Source organism: Podarcis erhardii, assembly GCF_964252035.2.
Source record: "Podarcis erhardii genome assembly, chromosome: 1".
Taxonomy (NCBI): Eukaryota; Metazoa; Chordata; class Lepidosauria; order Squamata; family Lacertidae; genus Podarcis; species Podarcis erhardii.
In genome coordinates this window covers 119,505,422-119,528,293 of record NC_138497.1, presented here as the reverse complement: position 1 = coordinate 119,528,293, position 22,872 = coordinate 119,505,422, and the positions used below count along the sequence as shown (strand labels likewise).

The 22,872-nt window shown below is 50.2% G+C and overlaps 2 protein-coding genes and 1 long non-coding RNA gene across 8 annotated transcripts in view; 2 read left to right on the top strand and 1 right to left on the bottom strand.

Annotated features, from left to right (window-relative positions):
* The window catches only part of METAP1D (methionyl aminopeptidase type 1D, mitochondrial), a gene marked incomplete at its 5' end in the record, with an annotated part of 101,123 nt that extends 99,031 nt beyond the window's left edge, over nt 1–2,092 (top strand). For all 5 annotated transcript variants that reach the window (XM_081846438.1, XM_081846437.1, XM_081846436.1 and 2 more), the window contains 2 exons: nt 1,303–1,381; nt 1,584–2,092. In XM_081846438.1, coding sequence (XP_081702564.1) covers nt 1,303–1,381; nt 1,584–1,662 — 158 coding nt within the window. In that variant the 3' untranslated portion in view covers nt 1,663–2,092. The remainder of the gene's footprint in view (nt 1–1,302; nt 1,382–1,583) is intronic.
* The window catches only part of LOC309335590, a 259,519-nt gene that overhangs the window by 54,376 nt on the left and 182,271 nt on the right, over nt 1–22,872 (bottom strand). The window lies entirely within an intron of this gene.
* Nucleotides 11,646–15,942, top strand: DLX1 (distal-less homeobox 1). Of its 2 annotated transcripts, none has more exons than XM_081849650.1 (3): nt 11,646–12,653; nt 13,530–13,729; nt 15,400–15,942. In XM_081849650.1, the coding sequence occupies exons 1-3, from the start codon at nt 12,341–12,343 to the stop codon at nt 15,652–15,654; spliced, it is 768 nt and encodes a 255-aa protein (XP_081705776.1). In that variant the 5' UTR covers nt 11,646–12,340; the 3' UTR covers nt 15,655–15,942. The 2 variants fall into 2 exon arrangements, with proteins under 2 accessions (XP_081705776.1, XP_081705777.1); XM_081849651.1 differs by lacking the exon at nt 11,646–12,653 and adding an exon at nt 12,962–13,338.

The window sequence follows — 22,872 nt, the reverse complement described above, 5'->3', positions numbered from 1 at the left end:
GGGGAGCCACCTTCTATTCAGATTGACTCAAAATCGACAGGTTTTTGTTTTGAAGGCATTCGGTGCGTTCCCCTGGCCCCGGTCTGCATAGCTTGCTTGCTTGTACTGGGTATATGATTTTTTTTAATTCCACCTCTCCCCAACCCTCCAGTTTTAGCCCCGATCCAGCCAGAGTGAGTTGCAACCAGTCACAACGGCTGTCGCACCCTCGGAGCCTCTTACTGTGTTACCGATGTGCGCGCATTAATCTTCCGAAGTAAAACGAAGTTTACGCAGCGCGTTGCTCCCCTGCCCATATAGAACCGCAGAGCTATAGAGTTAGAAAGGGGTTCCACAGGATCATCCAGCCCAACCCCCCTGCGATGCTGGAATCTCAACTCCTTAAAGACCCTCCTAAGAAGGAGAGTTCACCACCACCTCCGAAGGGAGTCCCTCTTCCCTAGATGAATGTTTACCCTCCCAACAGCCCTGCAGGGTTGGTCGTTTCGACGGAAGTGCGTGGAACAAATCAAGCGGGGAAGAGATGGAAATTCCTCAGTCCATCAAAACGACAGATGTGACTTTTGCTTTGGCAAGCCACGCGGTTTGAGGAGCTGGGTTTGCCGCGAGAGCACAATCTAAAGTCTCTGTGCGTGTGTCCCCCACCCCCCAAAAATGCAATGTTAATCACCCTTCTTTCTTTCTCTCTGGGAACGATTATGCCCTTTATTGTAGACCCAGGAGCTGCTACTCCCTCGTTTTGAGCTCTGCTGAGTTCTGAGTAGCCAGGCAGCAGCCCTCGCCTTGGCGACTGAGCTTCATCCTAAATACCAATCATAGGGGGCGAAGGGGGGAAAAAATGTGTTCCGCGCTCACGGCGCGCCTAAATGGCGCGGCAATTAGAGGAAAATAAGAAAATTGTTGTTTTGCTGATTTAATGAACATTTTAAAGCCTGCTCTTAAAGGGGGAAAAAACAACAACTAATATTTCTATCCTATCTGCTGTTTGGAGGAGAGTGGCTGGCGCTTTGGCTGTTATGATCCATGGGGATCTTAATTAAAGCTTGATTAAAATGCCCTTCTTCGCACTTTAAAAACAGAAGACACCCAAGTTCAAGCCTGAAGGTTGCCACTTTCTCCTCCTCAGTTCAGGGGCTGCTTTCTTTGGTTTTATTTTTAGGCTGTTTCCAATGAGGTGGGGGACGGGGAACGCACAGTAAAAATAAAATATCGGGCATTTTGTCTGGGTCCGGAATAGATTTGGCTTGCAGGCCAGTGGACAAACTCTTACCTCGTTTCTGTTTTATTTTTGCTACATGGCAGAACCAATCCTCATGGAAGGATCTTACGAATTTAAAATCCTAAAGGACAAATGGACCGCAGTATCCGTGGACAATAAAAGGTGCCTACTTTTCTTTTTTTAACAAAAGTTGTAGTTTGTTGCTTAGTTTTAAATCGGTTTTATCTCTCTCTGGCTAGGGGAAAGAGCGGAAGTTGCCTCCTTGAGTGGTTTTCTTTCGAAATTATATATCTCTCCGCCAGTAAATAAAGCTCGGTTACTCTTTGGCCCTTGGCCACTTACTGCGTCTGCTTGTGTGTTTCAGATCTGCCCAGTTCGAGCACACCGTCGTTATTACTTCGAGAGGAGCAGAAATCCTGACCCAAGTAGCCGGGGAGAGTTAAGGCGCAGCTGGGCACGCGTGGCGAGGAAAACTCGCCGGACAGAGCCAGGGAGGAGGAGGAGCGCGAGGAAAGTGCCCCAACTTGGAGGCGACTCCAGGGGACCCTCAAGAGGAGACGCTCCAACGCATTGGATTTATTTCTTGGATCAGGCCCAACGAGCTGGGTGGAATCTGGCGAGGCCAGAGGGAAAGTTGCCATGGGGAACGGTCCCCTAAAAGACAAGAAAGGAGGCGGGGGAAGAAGATGATGATGATTCTCATTTCTCTTCCAGCAGAGAGATGCTGGACAAAGACGCAGAGCGCAGCGCCTCAATTTCCCAAATGCAATTGAGCGTCGCTCTCGTTTGCTCAAAGAGCCGAACTCTGCAGCAGGATTTTCTCCACCACCCTCCATATTTTTCTCGTTCTTAAATTAATTTAACTTCTTGGCACTATCAGTGGCGTAGCGTGGGTTGTCAGCACCCGGGGCAAGGCAAGTAATTTGCGCCCCCTAACCCGTGGATTTGCGCCCCCTAACCCGTGGATTTGCCCTAACCCCAGATGTTGCGCCCGGTGCGGCCGGCCCCCCCTGCACCCCCCACGCTACGCCACTGGGCACTATAACGTCTCCTCCCGCTCCTTCACTCCCTTAGATTTGGCGCTTGGCAGCTGTGACATCTAAACACGGGTGGGTGGGTGGGTGTCGCGTTTCTTCCAGGTTTAGAGTTATCTTCTGCGTGTTTCCAGAGTTTGACGTATGTAGGGAGTGTGCACAGGCACTCTCCGAGGAGAAAAAGCCAACCCTGTATAGGGACCTATATAGGGTAAAACCACTTTCCGGAAAGAACAACAGCAACAAAAATACAACAACTTTAAAACAAAACAAGCGTTTTTGTTCTTGTAGACGCGTTCTGGGTACAACAATCGCGTTTTGGGGGTTTTTCGTTGCTTTCAAAAAACCGCTGTGACTTTTTAGAAACGATTTATAAAACGTTCACTGATTATTATTTTTACCCCAAATATTTGAAAGCAGCTCTCTGCTTGCCTTATTGCGGGGAGGTGGGTGAGGGCTAATAATCCTCCCTTTTCCTAGCTTTTAGGTGGGAAGCTGGTCTAGTAAACATACCTTTCTTCCTCCTTTTCAGTTCTGCTTTTAGGAAGACATTGTGTTTTGCCTTCGTTTTGTGTGTGTGTGAATTTGCACAGGGCGGCCTTCTGCTCCCAGATGGGCAGCCTCACATGCTGGGAAGAGATTTGTTTATTTGTATTGGGTAGGTTGGCTGGAGAGGGGTGGGGAGGGGAGAATGGGGAGGGGGGAAGAGACTGTCCTCTGATCTGCCCGCCTCAGAATCAAATCTCCAGCTGCCCCCAAACCCCAAGCTGAGAGCCCAAAGGAGGAAGGAAGGGGTTTGATGATCTGCAATTAGGTGCTTCCTAATCACGCCGCCTGAATGCAGAAAAGGAAGCGTTTTGAGATTCAAATCGGGTTCCAAAAAAAAAAAGCAAAAAAGCGAGAGGGTGCTTTGACGGCTGACACACACCCGCTTCGAGGATCAAGCGCTCCCCTGGACTGTCCTGGCTGGCAGCCCTCGGGAGATGAAAAGGGCTCTTCAAGAGAGGGCTCTCCCCCGGCACATATGCACACGCGCGCCCTGCCCGGCCAGACTAGGGCGCACAGCAGCCTTTGCTGCCTGCCGGAGAGGTGCGGGCGACAGCTCCGCTGCCCTTTCAAAGGCGGCGTGTGCGCGGCTGTGTGCGGTGGCCGCGGAGAGGCCGGGGACATTTCCGCTGTGGTTTTGTTTGGGTGTTTGCTGCTGCTGCCTGAGTCCTTGCAAAGTGACAGCTTTTAATTTTTTTCCCTTTTGCAATGGGCTGGGGTTTTAAGGCAGCTTGCAACTCTTAGAGACAGAGATAGAGAGAGAATTGGGTGTGGAACCTTGGCGAGGCATTTGCAAACAAAAAAAGAGGAAATAAACCAACAACAACAGTAGCCCGCCAATCTGTCTGGGTTGCCCCAGCCACTCTGGGCGGCTTCCAACATCTATAAAAACATAATAAAACAGTAAACATTAAAAGGCTTCCCTATACAGGACTGTCTTTTCAGACCAAACACCACTTCTCACGACTCCTTAGATCGGAGCTTCAAGGCCAAGTGGGACCTTCCGAGCTGTAGAAATATTAACTCGAGTTGATTTGCCGCCGCCAGATTAAACGAGCAAGCCTCCCCCTGCCCAACGCAGACGCATGGTGAGCCTTGCGCCTCTCAGACACTGCCTCTCAGCCTAAACTACTTCGCGGGGTTGTTGTGAGGTTACAGTTGGGGGGAGGGGGAGACCCGCCTAGGCCACCTCCAGCTCCCTGGGGGAAAGGTGGGGTAAGAAATGAGATAAGAAGTAAACAAATGTAACCGCCAGGCTACGGTGGGATTGCGTCCCATCTGCGCGCCTCGGAGCGCAATCCTGTACTGAACACACTTACTCGAATAGAAACCCCTGGGAGTTCAATGGGGCTTCTTTGCCAGGGAAGTGGGTATAGGATTTCCCCCTAGCGCGCGTAAAGGGGGCATCAGCCCCAAGGGGACTTAATTGGGAGTTATGGGTCTGATTTGGGGGCTACTATGATCCTGTAAACAACTTTAAACAGATGGAGGTTTCGCTAAATCTAGTTGTGCCCAAAAGAAGTAAGAGTTCTCAATGGGATATTATCCTCAGCTAAATGCGTATAGGATTGCATCGTTTATGAACTGAAAATGAAAGACCGATGTTGAAGGATAAGGATTGCTGTTTAATAGTTCTATACTGGGTGGGGAAAGGAGAGGAAACTCTTTTAAGTAACCCGACTCAAAAGCTCTGGAATCAATAATAGCTGAGTTTAAAGAGAGGCCGGAGTCTCTGCTTCTGCCTTCAGTGGGTACAAGCCAGCCAGAGCTGCGCGCTTTGACACCCCATGGGTTAAGCACGTCTCCCATTCCACTGGAATCAGTGGGACATACAAGAACTTACTGTGCGGCCCTACGCGGGTGCCTAGGCAGAAGAAAACCCCACTAAGGTCAACAGGATTTGCTCCCAGCCAAGAGCGCACCTCCAGTTGGCAGCCTGACGTGGCCTGGATCAGGCCTGGCCAGTGCACTGAAAAGTGACAATCCTATGCACGCGTCTTGGGAAAGAAGCCCCACCGCAGCGCCGTCGAAACTCAGCCCGATGTCCTAGAATCATGGGATTGTAGAGGTAGAAGGGGGCTCCCGAGGGTCATCTAGTCCAACCCCCTGCAGCGCCCAAGGTGGCGCTCGAGCTCACAACCCTAGAGTCTTATGCTCTAGCGAAGCTACTTTATGATTGCTACTTCTTGTTGGCTCTTCACACCAGCCCTGGGAAGCCAGGCTGAGAATATTCCCATTTCACAGATTATAACTGAGGCTAAGAACCGGTGTCTTCTCCAAGGCGGTACAATGTTCATTGTGGTTTATTATCACTGCCACCCCAGAAGGCCGCGCTATCCTGCAACCCCTGGTGGGCTCCACTCTGTTTCTGACTAGAATCCTGAAGTCCAGAAACCACATCCAAGCGCTAAATGGGTGAGCGATGGGGGGGACGACCACCAAGTGCAAATGGGGGCTCAGGGACAACGAGATCCAGTTACCTGCTGGAGCCCCCAGGAGACTTCGTGTACACTGAGACGTGTGAACGCTGCTGTTGTGTACACATACGGATCTATCGCAGGGTTTCTTGCTACAGGTTGGCGTTGGTTGCCATTGTGGAGAGGTTACGAGTCAGAAACTCACCCAGCCATCTAGTGGCAGAATCAGATCCCTTAGAAACTGCCGGAAAGGATCCGGAGAGAGATCCTTTGAACACCAAAGAACACCCTTGGGGTTTTCAGAAGCAGTAACCACAGCAGCCAGTCTTCTCCATCAGAGGCTTCTGTCTGCTGCTGCGACATTATTATTTTTTTAAACCGTGAACCTATTGACTTGGGAGTCAAACCCATTGAGCTCAACGGGATTTTACTTCTGAGTAAGCCTCGAGGGGCTTGCGCTCTAATGCGTCGGATTGGGCCCGCCTCTCCCTCTCGGGTTAGAGAGCGTATGTTTTCCACGAGGTTCTCTCCGCACCAACCCAGGTTAATTTTATTAGGACGGCAGGATTCTACCAACTGCTGCGGTAACAAGCTGTTTGCGTAGCAATTAGAGCGAGGTGGTGGCATTTATGGTACACATTTATAATCCTAATTATAAAGGTGATTGCAGGAAGGTTTAAAGGGAGCGGGGGGGGGCTCTGCTGTGGTTTTTGCTCCTCTACACGTGGGATACTGCAAGAGGCTGCCCCTCGGCCAGACCCCCCCCCCAAGTTTGCCCGTCTCCTGGAGGGCCTTTCAACGCCCAACTGGTATTTCTTTTCACGACCCCCGATTGAAAAGCAAACCTTGATGTATTTTTGGATGAGACAAACTCTTCGCCTTCGACAGGTTCCTTCCTGCTCCGGTGCTTCCCAAGACCACCGTGGAAGTTGGAGTATTTGCACACCTCCGTTCAAATCCATTTCTCCGCAAAGCCCATTTAGCCCGATCCTAAGTAGCTCTACTAGTCCGGCTATGTTCAGTGGGACATACTCCGCACCTTCGCCCCTCTGGGAGGACTGCTTAAAAACACAGTCCCTTAACATGTCGACGCAGAAGTCCCACTAGATCGCATGGGATACGCTTCATAATACTTTAGGATCGCAGTTACACTTCAAGAGGACGGAAGCAATTCGAGCCCAGAACCCTATAACTTAACTAACCAGGAGTTCATCGGGCGGGGGGGGGTCCATCAGGGCAATCTTGCCCCCCGCAAAAAAATAAATAAAAAAAAATCCTGCTGTTTTTTGTGGTTGCTTTCAGGAAAGACTTCTCACAAGCTAGTTGCAACTGATCGGTAAACTTTGCATTAAATCTACAGTTCTAAAAGTGCTGGTTTTAAAGTTAGTTCCAGTCAGGTCAATCTGACTTACAGGTGAAACTCGAAAAATTAGAATATTGTGGGAAAGTTCATTTATTTCAGTAATTCAACTTAAAAGGTGAAACTAATATATGAGATAGACTCCTGACATGCAAAGCGAGATATGTCAAACCTTTATTTGTTATAAATGTGATGATTATGGCGTACAGCTGATGAAAACCACAAACAATCTCAGAAAATTAGAATATTAAATTAAATCAGCAAAACAAGGATTGCAAATAGAGCAATATTGGACCTCTGAGAAGTAGAAGCATGCATATGTACTCAGTACTTGGTTTGGGCCCCTTTTGCATCAATTACTGCCTCAATGCGGCGTGGCATGGATGCTATCAGCCTGTGGCACTGCTAAGGTGTTATGGAAGACCAGGAAGCTTCAATAGCAGCCTTCAGCTCTTCTGCATTGCTCGGTCTCATGCCTCTCATCTTTCTCTTGGCAATGCCCCATAGGTTCAGGTCAGGAGAGTTTGCTGGCCAATCAAGCACAGTAATCCCATGGGCATTGAACCAGGTTTTGGTACGTTTGGCAGTGTGGGCAGGTGCCAAGTCCTGCTGGAAAATGAAGTCAGAATCCCCATAAAGCTCGTCTGCGGAAGGAAGCATGAAGTGCTCCAAAATCTCCTGGTAGATGGCGTTGACCCTGGACTTAATGAAGCACAGTGGACCAACACCAGCTGATGACATGGCTCCCCAAATCAACACAGACTGTGGAAACTTCACACTGGACTTCAAGCACCTGGCATTTTGTGCCTCCCCATTCTTCCTGCAGACACTGGGTCCCTGGTTTCCAGATGAGATGCAAAGTTGCTCTCATCGGAAAAGAGGACTTGGGACCACTGAGCAACAGACTAGTTCTTTTTTTTTTCTTTAGCCCAGGTAAGACGCTTCTGACGTTGTTTCTTGTTCAGGAGCGGCTTGACAAGAGGAATATGACATTTGAAGCCCATCTCCAGGATCCATCTGTGTGTGGTGGCTCTTGATGCACTAACTCCAGCCTCAGTCCACTCCTTGTGAAAGTCCCCAACACGTTTGAATGGTCTTTTCTTGACAATCCTCTCCAGGCTGCGGTCATCCCTGCTGCTTGTGCACCTTTGTCTTCCACACTTTCCCCTTCTGCTTAACTTTCCATTAATGTGCTTCGATACAGCACTTTGGGAACATCCAACTTCTTCTGCAATTACCTTTTGAGGCTTTCCCTCCTTATGGAGGGTCTCAATGATGGCTTTTTGCACAACTGTCAGGTCAGCAGCCTTCCCCATGATTGTGCTTCCTACTGAACCAGACTGAGAGACCATTTAAAGGCTCAGGAATCCACTGCAGGTGTTAGGGATTGAATAGCTACTGCACCTTTTCACAATATTCAAATTTTCTGAGATTGTTAATTTGGGGTTTTCATCAGCTGTACGCCATAATCTTCACAATTATAACAAATAAAAAGGCTTGACATATCTCGCTTTGCATGTCAGGAGTCTATCTCATATATTAGTTTCACCTTTTAAGTTGAATTACTGAAATAAATGAACTTTTCCACGATATTCTAATTTTTCGAGTTTCACCTGTACTTCAAAGGAAAGTTTGGTTAGGATAACGTCTGGGATTTCTCTGTATGCAATTTCTCAAGTAGCAGAAAGCTCGATTCAAGTCACGCGAGCGCGGGGGGGGGGGGTGAGTGCACTATGCCCCTTCTCTTGTGTATGTTTATTAGTGTGTCGCCTTTGGTCAGAAGGATGGCTAAACTAAGGCGCTTGAGGTTTAACCCAGAAATCTTCCATTAAGGGGACCTGGGGGGGAGGGGGAGGGAGAGAGAGTGTTTCTTGGGGGAAGGGGGATAACAAACACACCCACCCAATGTAAACATCCCCACTTGGTACAGCTAAGAGGACACTTGAGCGTTAGGTCCTGCTGGGATCCTTCGCCCAATGGCTAGAAAATCAATCCGGATTATTCGCGAGGTGCTGCGGAGATGGGGACAGTCCGCAACTGATTGCAGATTTCTGCCACCCGTCTCCCCTCGCCCCCCCCCCCTGTAAAGAAGTGTCTGGACTCCAGGCTGCTGCTGCTGCTCCTCCCCCTCCTCCTTTTCCCAGATGTCCACCCCACCCACACAAGATGTGTTCAGCTTAGCCTCCCAACTTTCTCTTCCCCATGTTCTGGGCAGTTTGGGGAAACTTCAGCTAACTTGAGCGCGCGCGGTTGTTGTCTAGGGCGAGGAATCCGACCAAAGTCTCCCTACCCTCTTCCTCTTCCTCCTCCTCCTCCTCCATCTCCACCTTCAGCCTCCCCGGCCGGTCCACTTACAGCTCGGGGCTCCTCGGGGAGAAGGCGGCGGCTGGGTCTTCCTCAGGTGCGCAGCTCCTTCGGGGCTGCTGCTTCTCCTGCTGCTGGAGGGAACCGTGGATGCTGGAGAACGCGCAACTCTACTTCTTTCGGCAGCTTAGACGGGCTTTTCACCGACGGGGTGGGGTGGGGTGGGAGTTTTGTGGACAGGGAAGTCTCTCAATTCCCTGACCCGCCGAAGAAGGTGATCTGCTGAAGGGAGGCAGGCTGGGTGGATCCCTTCCAGTTTGGCTCAGACACTCCCCCAAGGGATTTCAGCCTCAGTGTTATTTGGATTTGGAGCACGGCGTTCACTTAGGTCTCAGTTGTTCCGCTTCCTTCTCACCATCTCTCTTTCTCCAGCCAGCCAGCCAGCGAGCAAGCTGCTTTCAGGCTCTGGGAAAGGAGTGAGCCACAGAGCGAGCGAGCGAGCGAGCGCGCCCGTGGGGAGGGGAGGCCTCCCCACTAATATCTGTAACGCCACCAGCAATGTAATTTGTGCGGAATGTTCATTTTGCATTGGTGTTCTCCCTGTGCCAAAAATGTGCGCTTGATTGCATAGAGTGGGCTCGTTGACGGAGCAAGGTGTGACCGCTGTCGAGGGGCGGAGGAGGGTGAGGGAGAAGGAGAAGTTCAGCTCAGGCCAAAGCGTGGGGGTGGGGTTTTTATATATAGATGGAGATATAGATAGATAGATAGATAGATAGATAGATAGATAGATAGATAGATAGATCTCGATCTCTTCCTCACCCCCAGGCTGTTTTAGACTGCAAAGGCGCCGCGCGCCGCGATGAGTGTTAAATAGATGGCTAATTACGCGTATGAAAATTAAACATCAGTGTTATGCTAATAGGGCCGCCTTCAGCTGTGGATCAGAGCACTTGAGACTAGCATTTAATCAAAGGAATCAGTAACTAATACTGCTGCACGTGTGAACTTTCCTCAAGATCATCATGCCTCCACCCCCGCCGCCAGCGGTTCCCGGATCTGGCGCGCTCAAGCGAAATGATGGAAGCGGAGCGGGGTGGGGTGGGGTGGGGTGGGGTGGGGGGAGAGAAATAATTAGCAGGCGCTTTCTAATTATTTAGACGACGAAAAGTCAGTTGGGATTCAGCCCAGAAGGCCTTTGCCTGGCAGAGGCCCTGAAGCGCCCCACACACTATCGCCACCCCCCGCACCCCCGTCAGCCAACACTTTGGTTCTGGTTGGTCAGAGAGAATTTGGCCAAGGGGGAAGAGGCGGGGATCGGGCTTCGACTTTTTAAGGGAACGGGATCAGGACAACACGCAAGTCGCTTCCGTCTCTGGGTGGCTTGGTGTGTAGATCGGGGAGGAGTATTACTCTGGTTGAGCTCCCCCCCCCCTGCGCCCCCGGAAGCACAAAACAGCTGGCCTTTGGCTAGCTGCCCTGGAAAGGAAGCCGCTGATTTATTTCCCCATTCCAAGCTGAGCAGGCCTGCTGTTAGAGAAAGAGCCAGCTTCCCAATGACACAGAACTCTTCGTCAAAGTTTGACTTCAGAAATGTAACCCGAAAAGTACTTCTCATGGTGGACCTCCTGCTCGCTAAGGATGACAAAATGAGAACCCTTCCTTCACCCCAAACACTGAAATCCTGATTGTAGGTGGTAGAATAATATTAATAATAATAATAAGAAGAAGAAGGGAACTGAGGGGTAAGGAATTCCCGTTAGGTTATTATTCCTTGTTTGTTTGTTTTTAACAGGGGTCTCAAGACAGCAAAAGGCATTTTCTCACCAGTCTTGGCTCAGCAGCCAACACTGCGTTTGCTTTCCATACTGTCTGCGGAAGAGTTCTGTGCTCGCGCTAAAGTCGGTACACTTTTTCAGCTGACCAAACCAAAAACATGAATGACAGCCCCATCCCCGAAGATTCCCAGGTAAACCTGTGAAAAGCAGCTTCTTCTGAGGTCTCCTGCATCCCCATCCTGCGGGAAAAAACGGGGGCGGTGGGGTATCTTCTTTGCCAGAGAATGGGACCGTGATGATCTCCCCCACCCCTTCCTTCAGATAAGCGACGAAGCCTTTGTACTGGGTAGGGCAAGGACATCAGCTGCCCCTTTGGGGGGAACGAGGGAGAGCTGCTACACAATGGATCCCCTAACAGGTGCGAAATTGATCAGATGCACCCTCCGCGGAACATCCCAGCCCCAAATGCACACACCTGACTATATACCACAACAACTTTGCAGAGGCAGGCCGGTGGCAGTTGCTGTTTTCTTTATAAGCAGCGGGCGTGGTGGGCTTCAGGCGGTGCTAACTATTTCTGGACACGCACACACCTCGTGTCCCAGTTACTGGTCCTAAGACAGTGGTACCTCGGCTTAAGAACTGAATTCGTTCCGGAGGTCCGTTCTTAACCTGAAACTGTTCTTAACCTGAGGTACCACTTTAGCTAATGGGGCCTCCCGCTGCCGCCAGCGCGCGATTTCTGTTCTCATCCTGAAGCAATGTTCTTAACCCGAGGTACTATTTCTGGGTTAGCGGAGTCTGTAACCTGAGGTGTCTGTAACCTGAAGCGTCTGTAAACCGAGGTACCACTGTATAATATTTGAAGAAGCTGGACGATCTGTTCCCATCTCTCTATGAGAGACCCCCTCCAAGGGGGAGATCTGCAAGGGTAGGAGGGGGTCTGAGAGAGAGCGAGAGCGAGCGAGCGAGAGAGAGAGCCCCCTTCCTCTCTCTCAATCCATCTGATGTTCTGACATCAGGTTGGTGGCGCTGCTAGAGGTGGTAGATAGCAAAATCGTTTGGAGACGTCAGAGGGGTCCTGGAGCCTGGTATCTTTCCCTCTCCATAGGAGGGGTTTTTGCGCCCCTCCTTCCTCCCCTGGGGGCCAGGGAGGGGTCTCTGGGCGGCCCCCCTCGCGCTGGCCCCGTCCAGCTCGGCGCCGTCGTCTCTGCCTTCTCTCCTTCCTCCCTTCTGCTGCTTCTCTCCTTCCTTCGCGTCTCTCTCTCTCTCTCTCTCTTTCTCTCGCTCGCTCGCTCGGGTCCAGCAGGCGAGCCCCCGAAAAGCGTCTCCGGCCAATCGCGCGCGATCCTGCCAGGCGGCGGGCCAATCAGCTCGGCGGGCTCATGCATATTCATCGCTTTTGGCTGAGTCAAAGCTTTTAGGCGAGTTTGTGTAGATCTCCAAGCATCATGCCTTAGACTTTTTCAAAGAGACAAACTCCATTTTCTTATGAATGGAAAGTGAAAAGCCCCGGGCCTCTTAAATTGGGTCCTGAGAGAGAGAGAGAAAGAGAAAGAGGAAAGAGAGAGGGAGAAAGGGAGAGAGAGAGATCCCCCAAAAAGGCAGGCTGGAGGAAGAGAGAGAGAGAGACAGAGATCGCCAGGGAGAGAAAGCGAGAGAGGCACCCAAGGCAGCGGCGCGCAATGACCATGACTACCATGCCAGAGAGCCTCAATAGCCCTGTCTCCGGCAAGGCGGTCTTTATGGAGTTTGGGCCGCCCGGGCAGCAAATGCCGCCGTCGCCCATGTCTCACGGACACTATTCCATGCACTGTTTACACTCGGCCGGCCACTCGCAGCCGGACAGCTCCTACAGCGCAGCTTCGTCCTTCTCCAGACCGCTGGGCTACCCCTATGTCAACTCGGTCAGCAGCCACGCGGCCAATCCTTACATGAGCTCAGTGCAGTCCTACCCCAACAGCACCAGCTTGGCTCAGACCCGGTTAGAGGAGACAGGTACGTGCCTGCAGAGGGGAGGGGAGGGGAGGGGAGGGGAGCTGGCTGGGTTCTGTGGGGAGAAAGGGGGAGGAAACGGGGGGAGGGGGAGGGGAAGGGGGGGCTCTGGGAAGCACCAAACGACACCCCCTCCCAGAAAAGAACAAGATCTGAAAGGGGGGAAGGAATCCCCAAGGAAGCAAAACATAATAATAATAATAATAATAATAATAATAATGCTATCAAGCTACACCCCCCCTCCTCCTCCTCCTTCCCAGTTCTCAAGAGAGCAAGCAAATTCCTCCAGCCAAACCTCCAAGATCTCTGGAGTTTGTACACAAAGCCACCCCATGCCCGGCTGGCAAAACCCAGAAAGAAATTCCTTCTCTTCTCTCCTCAATCTCTCTCTCCCTCTCTCCACCCCCCCCCCAGATGTGCGCCTATTAGGCTCGGCAATTATTTATTGCGTAGCGCTATAAACAATGTATGCAATTAAGGGTAATTAAACCTAAAGTGCCGCCGCCTGTAAAAATAGCAAACTTTCTTTCTTCTCCGGCGACCGAGCCTCCGGGACTCAGCAGCCTCTCTGGAGTTGCCGAGCAGCAGCAGAAGAAGAAGAAGAAGAAGAGGAGGAGGAGGAGGAAGAGGAAGAGGCAGCCACCGGGCTCCGGGGCTCCTCGAGAGTGGCGAGGAAAAGGAGGAGGAGGTGAAGGAGGGTTGCTTGACACGGCTGCTCCCGGGGCACCTCCAAGGCCAACGGATTTGTTGGGAGGAAAATTTGGGGCCCTTGTTAGGATTGCCTTCTCATCAGCACCATCAGCACCGCTGGTCATTGCTCATCCATCCATCCATCCAGTCATCCAGTCCCTCACTGGCCCGCTTTCTTGCTTCTTGCAGGGGCCGAGACGGAGAAAAGCACCGTGGTGGAAGGCGGAGAAGTGCGCTTCAACGGCAAAGGGAAGAAAATCCGAAAGCCCCGGACTATTTACTCCAGTTTGCAGCTGCAAGCTTTGAACCGGCGGTTCCAGCAGACTCAGTACCTGGCTTTGCCCGAGAGAGCCGAGCTGGCCGCCTCCTTGGGACTCACCCAGACCCAGGTAGGCAGCGCCAGCAGCACCTGCACCCCCAGAGCATCCTTCGCCCTCTCAACCCCATCCCTGCGCCCCGAGCAACTTCCTGGCGGCCTCGCCTGCCCGCGGCCCTCTCGGCTCGCCATATCTCCCCAGGCCCAAGAGGCAAGGTCCCGGCGGAAGCTGGGCGGGGTAGGTGGTGGGGCTGCTGCTGGTGGTGGTGGGGCAGAGAGCCCTCCGAAGCATCAGTCGAAAAAGACCTTCTTCTGCTCCACTGCTGCCCCACCATGTTCGCTCTCCTACTTTCCCAAGCGCGCTTAAGATTTAGGAAACCCCCAATCTCATTGATGTTTCTTCAAGAGCTTGCCATAAAAAGTTGGTCGATATCTATCTATCTATCTATCTATCTATCTATCTATCTATCTATCTATCTATCTATCTATCTCTCCAACCCCCGCGTTAAAATTCCAAGGAGGGGCACTGGAGAGTGGCAGGCCCGTTTTTAAGGGCAATTCTGGGGAGAATGGTGTCCCCAGTAATAATAGCTGCCCTTATCCTATGCCTGGCTTACTTGGTCTTCCTGAACCCAGTGGAACTAATTCCCCTCCCTCCCTCCCTCCCTCCAACAAACAAACAAGCAAACAAAGGTGCCCAGGTGATGTCTTGAAGATGTAGGTGTTTAGATCTCCATTTCTGAAGGATCTCACCATCTCCTCCAGCGGTTCAATTGTCCATCTTTCAAGTCTTGGAGGATCCTATTTGGTTTGGGTTAAAAGAAGGCTCCTCTCTCCCTCGAATCACATACAAAGGCGCGCGCCCTTATCTTCTCAACCACCATCAAATCTTCACCTTTGTCTATCTGAGAAAGATGTACAGGGTGTGTGTGTGTGTATTTGTCACCCAAATAGACTGATCCCCGTTGCAAAATGCGATTTTTCTTATTCTTTTTGTTTAAGTTGCTCCAAATAAAATATTTCATTTGTCTAGACTTGGGTCCCTCGTGGGCTTTGGAACCTGGGAGATCCGAGGCCTTTTGCCTCTGTGATGTATCACCCTCCTGAAACTTGCTTCTCTTGGAGCAAGGCCGTCCCATCTTCCTTGTGGCGCAGGAACTTTAATTTAGGATGGCGGCGTGATTTCAGTAACAGTAGTTGGGATTGTCTTTAGGATTCCTAGGCCTTTAAAAAACCCAAAAAAACTCGGATGCTGCCTCAGATGGAAACTAACAGGCCTTCCTGCTCTCAATCCATGCATATAATTTTATTTTAAACTGTCCTTGTGGCTCTTCGAACGACCCACACACTTCGCTGTTGATGCATTTACGCATTTGTTTTGGGGGAGCTATTTTTGTTTTGTTTTGCTTTGTTTACAGATGACCTAGTGCGGGGAGTGTGGTTTTTAAGTCCGCTAAAGAAAGGGGAGAAGTTAGCAGTGCGCCTCCATTTCCGGAAATTTGGTCCCCCGAGCGACAGACGCGCGTTGGTATCAATCAAGCGTCCCTCGCTAGGGGTGGGGGAATCACAGCCAAGCGTTGCCTTGGGCCTGGTACCGTATTTCTCCGGGCAGAGACCCTCTTGGCCACTGGGTGCCCTTTTTCCTGTTGCCTCCCGGATTCTGTCTAGCTTGTCTTCTCTGCTGGCGCCTTCAACTTTCGTTTTTTTCTCTCTCTCTCCCCCCCCCCCCGCCTTTGGGGACAGGTCAAGATCTGGTTCCAAAACAAGCGCTCCAAATTCAAGAAACTGATGAAGCAAGGAGGGGCCGCTTTGGAAAGCAGCGCACTGGCCAACGGCAGGTCCCTGTCTGCCAGTTCCCCCCCAGTGCCCCCAGTTTGGAACACCACCTCGACGTCGGGTAAGACCTCCACTGGGACCCCGGCCACTTACATCCCCAGCTACACGTCTTGGTACCCTTCGGCCCACCAGGAAACTATGCAGCAGCCTCAGCTGATGTGATTGGGGTTTTTGGAGGGGGTTTTCTTTCGGGTTTGGTATTTCGTTCGTTTTCGGTTTTTTTATTTTTTTCTTTTTTAAATAATAATAAGAAAGAAAGAAAAAGTTGAACCAACAAGCCGATCTCCCCGTCGGCATCAACCAGAATACTTAAAAAGAAAAAAAAAATTAATAAACACCCCACACAAGCACGCGCTCGAACACTGTGGTTAGTTTGGGGAAAGCGCGCACGTACGACCCAAGGAGCCTGAGAAAAGGCAACGTGGGAAGAGGCGCCAGCCAAAAAAAATTTTTTAAAAGGAAAAAAGGACACGCCACGCGCGGACAGTCTTTGGGAAAGTCCTCCTGGGCGCAGCCGCTGCTGAGCTGCCGGGCGAGGCAGGCACAGATGCGACGCGGGGCTGGTTCCCAGTGCAGACAGCTGACGCGGCAGCCACGGATCGGCCCGAGAGCAGCCGGACAACAGCCTGCCAGCAGCGCCGGAAAAACCCTCGGCTTAGTTGGACAATCAGGAAAAAAATATGAGAAGAATAATCTGTTTGTACCAGGAAGAGGGGCGGGGAGGAATCTATGTCCTCTTTCTTGTCTGTCTCTCGTGTCTGTTCTAATGAAATGTAGGTCATTCCCTTCATCTCGAGTCCTCTGGTCTCCGAAAAACGGGGCACAAGTCGTCTTTCTTTCTTTCTTTCTTTCTTTCTTTCTTTCTTTCTTTCTTTTCCTTCTCTTTCCTTCCTTCTTTTCTTTCCATTCCCCCCGCCACCTCCCACAATGTTCGTTGTTAGTCCTCGGTGTATATTTTTTTTTCTTCTGTCGAAAGGGAAAGGGGGGATTTTTTTTGTTTAAATTATTATTATTTATTGACTTTGAAATCTACCACTATGAGAGTCCTAAGCATTTTTCTATAAAAAATAATAATAATAAACTTACGGGCAGATCTGGTTTGCAGAAGTGACATTGTTTTCATGCTGTTTGTTTCAAAGTCGAAGACCTCGCACACATACGAGGGAGGAGATGCTCAGGCGCTCAGTTTAATTTTAATTTTAATCTGTGTGCATTCGCTTTTCTGTTTCGGGAAGGTGTGGGGCAGACCGGAACGGGAGCATTCGGGTTTCACACACGCATTTATGGAGAGATCTATTCCCCCACCCGCTTAGCGCTCATGACACGTTAATTATAACTGAGAGAGAGAATTAAAAAAAAAAAGGGGGGGGGAATAAAGCAAGGTAGTTTGCTTTGGAAGCAGAGTCAGGCCAAGGCGTTGTTTTCTTTGCTTTTAGCGAAGTAACCATGCCCGTTTACAGGCAGCTACCTTTAATGAGCCAATTGACTAGATGCCAATTGGGCTTCGCAGCTTTAAATCTCAATTTCTTAACGCCACGGAATTATCAATGTGAAATCTCCCTGCGCTTATTTTCAAGTGCAACCTTTGGTCGCTATACATTTTTTAAAAATAAATAAATAATAATAATATTGTCCTGTGAACACGTTGCACAAAAACTAGCTTTTTTATTGTTTTGGGTTCTTTCTCCCACCCACCCCGCATTTTTAAAATTTAAATCGGGCGTGGCTACAATATATGATGCTTTGTGAAAGCTGAGATTCTTGGAGATTTTGCCTGTGGACAAAAAACCAAACCAAACCACCCTCTCTGGCGCTCTATGTCGGAAAATGCGATACTAGCCTTGGGATTCCGCGCTGTTGCTTTAGTGTTCTAAAATGTCAATGTTTAGTTTTGCATTTGAGGATATTAACTTATTTCATTTTTTCATATGGGGTGGGGTGGAGGAATAAACAACAACAAAAGGATGAAAACACACACACACACACACACACACACACACACACACAAGCCCACCCAACGCCGCCCTGATTCAGCCACCGTCCTGGCCCTGCCCTAAAAATATTTGCACACACAATATGATGAAAAGTTTCTTTTGATAGTGTGAAATTATGTTTTGGAAGGGGGGGGGGGAGAGCCCGTGCCATGTTTCCTGCCGGGGGCGGATGATGAAGGGACACGGGGACTTTAGGTCATCCTATCCGTAGTCGTGAAAAAACGAAGAAAAAGGCAGTTGACGGATTGGAAACGTGACCTGCGGTGGAGAGAATAATTTGTAACTTGGCTTGTTATGATGCGCGCAAGGATTAAAAGAAAGAAACCGCACGATCTTTAATGCACAGTCCCTAACGAGGCATTGTGAGTGTGTGGAATGAAATCAAGGGTGACTTGTGCGCTCAGGATCCTGGTTCCTGCATCCATTCTGGTTGCGCTACGGTGGTCGGATGGAAACAAACCACCTTAAATGCGCGACGGGAACGCTCAGTTCTGAAGTGAGAAGCCCGGGCCGGATCTTCTGCAGGGCATTAAGGGAGGCTCTCTTGCAAATGGAAACGCAGGGCGCAGGGGCGACGCAGCGCAACAGTGCGCGTGCATGTGAAGCCCAGACCTAATCTGGGCTGCGATCTACTACAACGCTTTTCCTTTGCTTGTTCCCTAACTCCCCCTAAAATCTTGAAATTATGGTTGCTTCTATAAATAACTCTCCAGCGAACTAAGGGCTGAAATATGGAGAGACTTTCCGCCCAGGCAGCTTTCCAGGCAAGGTGCTATGTTTAATTCCATCCTACGCGATCGCCTTTCCCTTTGCGGGGGCGGGGGGGGGGATGTAGTGAGTGCGCGCTTGCGGTAGGTCTTCGCTCAGGAGACAGAACAGGTGTTAGCTAGGGAAAAGGTATGCGGTTGCCTTCTTAGAGGAAAGCAAGAGGAACTGGGACGGAGGGGGTGGAATGGGCAAAAAAAGACGGGCTTGCCTCTGGTTTCAGAGGCGCCGAGGTCTAGGAGCTGAGGTCCTGCGGGATTGCAAAAGATAAAGAAATCCTGAGGTTTACCACCGCAAATAGGGCTATATTATTATTATTATTATTATTATTATTATTATTATTATTATTATTATTATAGCGTATGGCTCGGGACAGCTTGGAGCACACGTGTGTGTGTGTGTGTGTGTGTGGTGCAGCATTCTGCCCCCTCTTGCTGCCCTGAATTTTAGCTCTCCTCTTTTTTTATTATTCCTCCCCCAAACAACCCCAAAGACGCGCCGCCGCTTGTCACTACCTCCTGCACCGTTTCGTCAAGCTCAAACTTTTCAGCGGAGGAAATTGGCAGCTACACGCGTTTCCAGCCCCAAAACACGATGCCGCCTCTCTCTATTAAGCATCCGGGAGGCTGGGACCGGCTCCAGCGGAGCCTTCCCCTCGGAGACGCGCATCTGTTTGGACAGCAGTTCTTGGGAAGGGAAGGAGAACCTGGAAGAAAGGAGATGGGGGGCGGGGCGGGGAGAGAAAGATTTCTATGGGCATCGCACATGTATGTGTGTATGTAGGCAAGCATGCACGGGGGATGCCAAACTGAGTCTTTGACCTGGGTAACAGAAAGCCTAGTTTCGCCATTGCAAATGCGCCTGGGCAAGAAAATAAAACCGAGATTGGGGTGGAGGGCAGCGAGGAAGGCGAGGGATTGAGGAAAGCGGTGGATCACCGTTTGGGAGGTGGTTTTACTGTCTTTCTCTATGGGTGGTCTCTCTGTATGTGAGAGATCAGGGGAGGGGATGGCTTAGGAAACTTTGGGCGCCTTGCACATGCTTTTGCGCCTTGCACATGGTTTTGGAAGATCAAAGCGCCACCGCTTTTGGAGAAGAACCGCTGTGTGTGTGTGTGTGTGTGTGTGTGTGTGTGTTGGTTCTTTCTTTGCTCATCAGGACAAAACAAAATTCAATAGATATTTCTGAGGCACACCACCGAAGTCTCAGAAGGATGCATTATGTCCCTCGACCCCCGCCCACCCCACATCCTCCGCTTAGTTGTTATTAAAAATAAATAAACAACCAACCCATATAAGCCTTCAAATTCATCACCCCAGAGCCAGAACGAGGACACTTTCCCTATGTCCCCATTGCAGGGAACTAAAGAGGAGTTTGCGGAGCGGCACGTGGGGCCTGTCGTAGTTTGGTACCTCGGGGCAAATGGCAAGCGAGATGCCTCGCTCGGGCAAACTCCGCCGGCAAAGTTCAGTATGTCCTACCAAGCGGGCGGAGGAAAGCAAGCGAAAAGAAAGATTAAAACTAGATAGATCACCGCTGGGATCAGGACCCAGATCCCAGAGCCAGGGCTTTCCCGCCGCCTTGGCAAGATCATCTTTGCTCTGTGTTTCTGAGACAGAGAAGGAAGTTCCTTCTCTCTTTCGCTCCCCCCCCCCCTCCAAGCTGAGGATTGCATCCGTTTGCAAGTTCCCTATGGGGTGAGTGGGTGGGGAGAGGAGGAGGCAAAAGTGGGTGGGTGTTGCGGGGGTGGGGGAGTAGGTTTCCGGGAGGCTGCTGGAGGAGGAAGCGAATGATAAATTGTATCGATTTTTGTTTTGACACGCACCCATTTTTCAATTCTGGGCGATGAGTGATCAAATGATGCGGCCCTCTCTGGCTAATGTACTTGGGAGAGAGACGGAAAGCGGGAGGGAGATAAGGCACCATAGTGCGGTGTGTGTGTGTGTGTGTGTGTGTATGTGTGTGGGGGGGGGGTAGGGGGGTGGACGGACGGGGGTGGGAAGGCAGCAGAAGGAACTGAAGCAGCTTGGAGGAAAGAGCGAGAGACAAGCCAGGCCGTGGGAGAATCCCAGCCCGCCGGATTCCCCGGGGAAGAAAGAGAGAAGCTGCCCGCAGGGGCTTCCTGAAACCTCATTGACTGGTTTCCTAGATCCCCCCGAAGACAAAATCTGGCCGCCACCCGGTGGTTAGCAGAGACGCTTGAACCACACATGGCGGAGCCGGTGGTGGCCGCTTTGCGCGCGCCCCTCCACTCCCCCTCCGGGAATAAGCCTGACGCCGAATCCAGAGGCCCCCTGTCTGAACGCGAGAGCGAATGATTCGGAAAACAAAACCGAAATCCAACCGCGATGGTCAAGCAAACTTCTGGCGGGGTTGCTCTCCTATGCTGCGGCTCCTCTTAATTCAATCAAGGTCTTGCTAAACCGTCCAAATGGAGAAATTATTAGTTTTCTCCCAACGAAGGCGGGCTTGAGTTAGCGCCTATTATAACTGTACATTTGCAAATGTTAATCTCACCGCAGACCTAATTAATTCTGCCTTGTTACTGACAAGCAGTTCATCAAATATCTGATTCGAAGATGTTCGTAATGAGGATATTAATTAAATTCTGAATCATCCGAAAGGGCTTCTATTGAAACAATACCTCATTACAATGATTAAAAACTGATTTCGAATATTACGCCTTTCCCACCGTTCTCTCTCTCTCTGCAAACACAGAACCCTCCCGGATAAATCTGCCCATGGCAAAAAAATATAAAATATAAAAATGAATTACAAAATGTGCAATTTAGGGATATGCATTTTCCCCATTTTGGGGTGGAGTGGGGGTTGAGGAAAGGAAGCGCCAGCCCCTCATTTCCCAACGCTTCTGCAATAGGTTACACGCAGCTTAATGATAATCAAAATGACTTTTTTTCCCTCTCCCCCCCCCCAGCTAAAAAAGACCCCAAAGTGCGCGTACAGCTGCAAAACCCAAGAGGGTCAGCATCATTTCACTGTATTCTCTTCTTGATTACAAGCCGAGCCCATCAAACACAACATAATTACAGTAATTTCAGGTTTATTTATTCTAATGCAGTTTTCCCATCTCTCTGGTAATTATGAGCAATTTTTTCGCCCAGGGAATCTTTTTGCATTAACAAAAGAGATAACGCACTGAAAGCCAAATTTGCTGTGCATTGAGAATGGGGAAGAAGAAGAAGGGAGGAGAGAGAGAGAGAGAGTGAGACAGAAAGAAATAAAATAGGTGCGAGAGAGCTGCCATCCCTTCCCGCTCCATTCTCTACTCTGCAGAGTGGAGCGCAGCAAATTGCCTGCAGGTGTGCGGAGCCCGGGCTGTCAAAGAGGGGGGGGGGGGTTTAAAAAAAAAAAAGAGCGGACTTCCAAATTAGCAAATGCACAATGTTGAAGTAATGAAGACCGACTTAGCAAAATTGCCAAACAACAGATACCTCTTTAATATGTCCTGCTTAAAAAAAAATAAAAATCTTCACACACACTCCCCAACCCCATATCCACCCACAACTCTTTCGTATTAAAGAACCCCCTCAATGGCTGGGGACTTGTCAGTCTCCCACAGCAAAGCCCAGCTGCATCTCTCCATTTTCAATCAGTCCAACATATAAATCTCATCCAGATTACATCCATCTGCCTTCTTCCCATTCTCTCTCTCTCTGTCTATATATATATTTCCAGCACACGCAACACATGCGTTTCCCACTCGCGTATGACCAAAGGAAATTCTCGACTAGTCCCTGCAAACGATTTAGCCATCGTCTTTCACCCATGAGCAGATTCTTAGAAGGGTGTGCTGTGCGAAGTCGTCCCCCCCCCTTGAACCCATCTGCACCTACCCACATGCGAACCTTGGGTATGCCCAAGTAAATGTTACAGAAGAGAAAGCTCTTTAAATCAGTGCAAATGATCAAAGAAGAGAGAGAGAGAGAGCAATCAAGGAAGGGGGCGACGGGAAACGGGGGGTGGGGGCTTCCTCAACTTTACTTCTTGTCCTCCTTTTGCTATTAAAAGCAGGTAGGTGAAAGGAAAGCGCGGGGGGCCGTATCGTTGGAAATGGAGCCCCCCCCACCCTTCTTTAATGTCAGCCTCTCTCGGTGGCTGCGCGCACCACACCGTCACGCTTGTTCTCCACGGATAGCCACTGCCTCTCTCTTGTTACCTACGCAGCTTTACTTCAAGAACGGAGACACAAACCAAAAGGTGGATCCGGGACATATATAAATATATATATATTCAACAACTCGCAGAGTCCTCGAAGTCCAGCGCGCGCCCCTCCCCGTCTTTACCTTCGTATACTAAATAAACCTTCAGGGATTGAGCACCCCTTTCTCTCCCCGCGCCACTCCTCCCCACCCGTCCTCATGCAACACACACACACACACACACACACACACACACACACACACTAATCTTGACACAACAGACAAGAAGTTTTGGATGAAGAATTGGTTGATGCGCCACCAGCTCCTGCGCCTTTTCTCCTATCCCGGAGCTGGGAAGGTCGAGAGGCAAAATGTATCCATGAAAGTGGGGGTTGTTGTGTGGCGGGGGGTGGAAAGAGGAGAAAGAAAAGAACTTAAAATAAAAAAATAAAAAATAAAAA